At 27.6% G+C, this 5,228-nt stretch overlaps 1 protein-coding gene across 1 annotated transcript in view; it reads left to right on the top strand.

Annotated features, from left to right (window-relative positions):
* Positions 1-5,228, top strand: part of Phum_PHUM151330 (wnt-10, putative) — a gene marked incomplete at both ends in the record, with an annotated part of 8,815 nt that overhangs the window by 1,577 nt on the left and 2,010 nt on the right. The window contains 2 exons of the mRNA XM_002424744.1: positions 1,801-2,017; positions 2,114-2,318. Coding sequence (XP_002424789.1) covers positions 1,801-2,017; positions 2,114-2,318 — 422 coding nt within the window. The remainder of the gene's footprint in view (positions 1-1,800; positions 2,018-2,113; positions 2,319-5,228) is intronic.

The following is a 5,228-nucleotide window of genomic DNA, read 5'->3' as shown; positions in this document are numbered from 1 at the left end:
AATTTTAAAGTTTACATTTCGTAAACGAACAACAACAAAAAAGGGGAGGAGTGGGGAAAAGATATCGAAATTAATAACAATAGAATGAATTTTTTTTACACGAGCATCCGAAACTAATTATTTATTTAAAATAATAATAATAACGATGATTATGATTATGATTATGATGATGATGATGATGATGATGATGATGATGATGATGATGATGATGATTCCCGTTATGTTATGTTAACATCTCACAAACCGATTGTGTTTCGTTCGTGGAAAAACTTAAAAAACAATTTTTTTTTTTTTCTTTTTTCTTTTTAAAATGCATATTTCGAGTCGATTAGTTACACTTCTTTAACACTCCCTTCTTTTCGAAACATCTCCTTTGACATAACAAAAAAAAAAATGAAAAAATGAAAAGAGAAAAGTAGCTTTGTCAAATCTACAACATTTCATAAGCTATCCATTAAATTTATGTGCTGAGAAACGAATTCTTTCATTATTCTTTTCTTTTTTGACTTTCCATAGAAAATTTGTCGTTTTTTATTACTTCATCTTTTTTTTTTTCTTTCTCCTCCCCCCCCCTCCACCTCCTCCTCCTTTCCTTCTTTCCTTCCTTCCTTTTATCTTGACTTCGTGTCATATTAATATTTAAAAAAAAAAAAAAAAACCTGTGGGTTTTAGTTTTTATTACGTACGCACGCACTCACGCACACACACACACACACGCGCGTGCATTCACGGATTGTGGCGATGGTAGCGTTTCTTTGACGACTTATTTTTTTATTAAGTCACATAAATTATTTTTTTAAAAAAAAAAAAATAAAAACCTCACAAAACGAATTCGTTTTTATCCGATAACGTTATCAGAACGTCATTTATTCAATTAATTTTATCAAAGAAAAAGGTTTCACCTCTAACGCAGTAATTTTTTTTAAAAGAAAAGGTTCAAACGAAATCCTCCGTCCATTTAAATTAATTAAATAAAATTTAATAATTTTTTTTGTTGTGAGTAGTACCCGGAAAATTTTTTTTTTTTGTCTTGTTGGCGAAGAAAGAAAGATAAATAAAGAAAGGATGATGTAGTTCATGACTTTCTTATGTGGTTAGTTTATCGCATTCCGATGTTAACAAAATGAAAAACCTCACAGCTAACTATTTCATGTAATAAAGATGATCTTATAGGCTTAAAAACAAAGAGAGAGAGAGAGAGAAAAAGACAAAAAAAAAAAACGTACGTATGTATGTACAAAAGTTAAAAAGAAACAGGTATATTTTGGGTTATATAAAAAGTTGTATATCAAATCGCGACAATTAACCTCTCAGGTCACGTATAACTTTTTTTTTTTTTTTTTTTAGTACAATAAAAGGATTACATCAGTTTAAAAGTTGTAGGAAAAAGTCCGAGAAAGAAAAATTTTTTTTTTATTTATTTAATCTGATGATCGTTTTCTTGTGAGCGTTTTCTCAATGTTAAATGTGTGGGAAAATCGAATCTCTACTAGTTCATCTCTAAGAGAGAGAAAAAAAAAAAAAAAAAAAAAACTTAAAAGTCTTGCTTGACCTCCTCAAGTTTTGTTCTAACAAATTATTATCATTTCCTCTCCTTCATTGATAACCGTCATTTATGTGATGGCGTTTGTTTATTTATTATTATTATTAAAGTTTTTAAAAAAATTTTTTATTCATTCACGGAAAAAAAATTTTTTTTTTAAATCCTTTGGTTAACGAAATTTTTGTTTGTTTTATATTTTGTTAACAAACTTGAAATTCTTGTTCAACGTAAGGTTTCACTTTTTTTTTTATTTACAGGATATAGAGAAACTGCTTTTGCTTATGCCATATCATCGGCAGGAGTTGCACATAGTGTTGCTCGTGCATGCAGTTCTGGAAAATTAATAGCTTGCGGTTGCGATCCAGGAAGTTACAGGCAAAAAAGTTTTCATAATAATAATAATAATAATAAATTATTATCGAGAGAAAATCAAAAGCGTAACGTCAAATCAAAACGATACAAATCGATATTAAGGTAACGGAAAGAAAATTATTACGTAATACCAACGGAAAAACAAAAAGAAAATTTTTATGTTTTTTATGTTTTTTTTTTTTTTTTTAAATTTTTTAGGGGAAACAATGTCGGAATAAATGATGATAATTATTTAGAAAATGATTTGATGAATAAAAATCCGGATAAATGGAAATGGAGCGGTTGTTCACATAATTTAGACTTTGGCGTTGAATTTTCACAATCGTTTTTAGATCTGAGAGAAAAAAAAGCTGGAGATATACAATCTAGAATAAATTTACACAACAATGAAGCTGGAAGATTGGTGAGTTTTTTTTTTTTTTTTTTTTTTTTATAAAAAACGGGTAAAATCGATAATAAAAAAAAAAAGTAAAACCGTAGCAATGGTTGTTAAAGTTAGGCGAGACGTGATAGTTTACATCCGTGAATGTTTTTTTTTTTATTTAATTTTTTTTTTTTTTGGTGTGGAATAAAAATAAATATGGCGTGCGTGCGAGTCGACAAAAGATTTTTATCTTTATATAATTTATATAAATTATAACGACGAAAGTTTTTAAATTTAAATATTCACAGCAAGCGAGAAGAAAAAAAAAAAAATGTTTTGCTATTATTTTTTTAATCGTCAAGTCTTTTCTCTCTCTTAAATTTAATTTATTACCCTTCGAAAAATTTTCTAATAAAATCCGGAAAAATATCGGAAAAACGACTTTATCAACAAAAAATTATTATTATTAACGTTTTACGTCACGCATTCTGTTGACACCTTATTTAAAAAAAAAAAAAAAAAAAAAAAAAAAAAAAAACTCACGCTTTAAGGCTTTTGTTTAAATTTTTTAGGTGCGTTTGTACTCTTTTTTTAGTTTTTTAAAGGCTTGAACGACGGAATTAATAAATTTATTTATTATGCATCCTGCGTAAGATAAGTATAGTGACGGTTAATTTTAAATAAATCAATTTTTTTTTTTGTAAAACCCGTTTCTAACGGTTTTCTTGTCTTACTTCGTACCCCCTTCGATACTTACGCGCGATAGTAAAAACATTATAATAATTATCCCTCTTCCCCCGCCTCGCCCCATTAAATAAAAAAAAAAAAAAAAACACGTACATCATTTTTTTGTTTCCCCCCTCCCTCTCCCCCCTCCTCATTCTTTTCTCGATTTTAGCATGAATAAACTCGTAAGAATGTGAAAGAGAAAAAAAAAATGGTTAAATTTATGATGAATTTCCCTTTTTATTTGATGGATGTTATTTCGATGGTAGGAATTTCAAAAGTACTTTAATAATAATAATAATAACATTGCCTCCCACGTGCAGCAGGTGAGTTACAAAAAAGAAATTTTCAACCAATAAAAAAATGTTAAAATTTTTTTCCTTTTTTTTCATTGGACGACCCGATCCCCCCGGTAAACCAATAAATACACCCGACATTAAGTTTTTATGTTTTTTAAATCATAATCCCAAGCAAAATATTTTTTAAAACCAATTTTTTTTTTTTTTTTTTTTTTTTTTTCATTTTAACCTTTTTTTTTTTTAAATCGAAAACGATTGATGATAATAATAATAATAATTTTAAAAACATTATCATTAGATTTTGGGGAGCAGGGGGGGGGGGCAGAGGGGGATTCTCTCATTTTCAAATCAATCTCGTAACGTATAAATTTTAAATTCAAAAAAAAAAAAAAAAAAAACGGCGGAAGATACGGTTTAATTAATAATTTAAATAATGAATTAAAATATTACGTCACAATTTTTACCCTGTTGATAATAATAATAATAATAATATATATATTTTTTTAAAACGAAATCGTTATTATATACGTACGTGTCGGTAAAAAAAAAAAAAAATCTATAATATTGGAATGAGAAAAATACCTGATGATGGTTTTTTTTTTCTTCGGGGTGGTAAAATGGGGCGTCACGGTCTCACCTGGGTGCACCACGACAATATTATACCGATTTTAAATAATAGTCATCACCGCCGATCACTCTAATACAAAATAATAAATAAGTTTATTATTATTATTATTATTATTATTACCATTTTTTTTTCACGAGATAGACAAAAAAAAAGGAAAAGGAAAAGGACCTTTATCAACCGCTTTCATTCGAAAACCAACAATTTTAAAAAAAAAAATTGACGTGACCTATTGGAAAAAAAAATTTTTTCCTTTTCGAAAATTCCTTTGTGTGTGTGTGTGTGCGTGCGCGTCGCGTAAAATTATTACTTTTACCAAAAAAAATATGTTATTTATCGACGGATAAATATTATCGCAAAGAACGAACCGTAATTAAAAAAAAAAAAAAAAAATGGTGATGGCACTCGAGGGATATATTAAAATAAATCTGTTAAAAAATATATACGAAAAAAAAAAAAAAAAATTTACCTTTTAGCAAAAATATATCAATGATAATAATAATAATAAATGAATTTTTTTGGTTTTCGATTAAATTTTCCACATTTTTTTTCATTATGAACGAAACGATTCGAATCCCAACAAACACAAAACACGTCATCGAATATTTAAAAATGTCTGTACAGGGGGAAATGCGTATACGCACACAAATAAATTCTTTTTCTTCTTTTATATTATTTATATATATATATATATATAAACGAATAAAATTTTATATTTTTTGATTTGTTGTTGCCTAAGGCGGAGAGAGAGAGAGAGAGAGAGAGAGAGACCACCCGCATTTAGCCTCATTACTCTCTACGTTGAACGTTTATTTTGAGGGCTTGTGCAAGAAGAACTTTTGACCCATCACGATTGGTCTTAAACCACAAATATAGTCACCGATTAAGACTTAATGAAGACATTTTTTCCAAATCGTTTCTTTTTAGGGGGTTTAATAATCGAAAGGTTGTAGTATATTTCCCCCTTATCACGGTTTTCATTTAATCGTGTTAAAAACGGTTTCCATTTTGATTTTTCGGTTAAATCGATCTCGAATTAGTATCAATAGATTTTTTTTCCCCAGAGGGATTCATTATTATTATTATTATTATTTACGTTTATTCGGTTGGCAGTTTTTTTCTCGTTAATAATAAAATGTAATCAAAAACTATTGATTTGAAAAAAATAATTTTTTTTTTTTTACCTAAACGCGACGCCATTTTACTCTCCATTAAATTTAATTAAAAAAAATTTTTTTTTTTTTTTGCCCTTTTGCACCGTGACCGTGAATTTTATGAAAAATTTTTTTTTTTTTTTTT

This window comes from Pediculus humanus, genomic scaffold (genome assembly GCF_000006295.1).
Source record: "Pediculus humanus corporis 1103172107496 genomic scaffold, whole genome shotgun sequence".
NCBI lineage: Eukaryota > Metazoa > Arthropoda > Insecta > Psocodea > Pediculidae > Pediculus > Pediculus humanus.
This window is presented reverse-complemented; position numbering and strand designations above follow the sequence as displayed.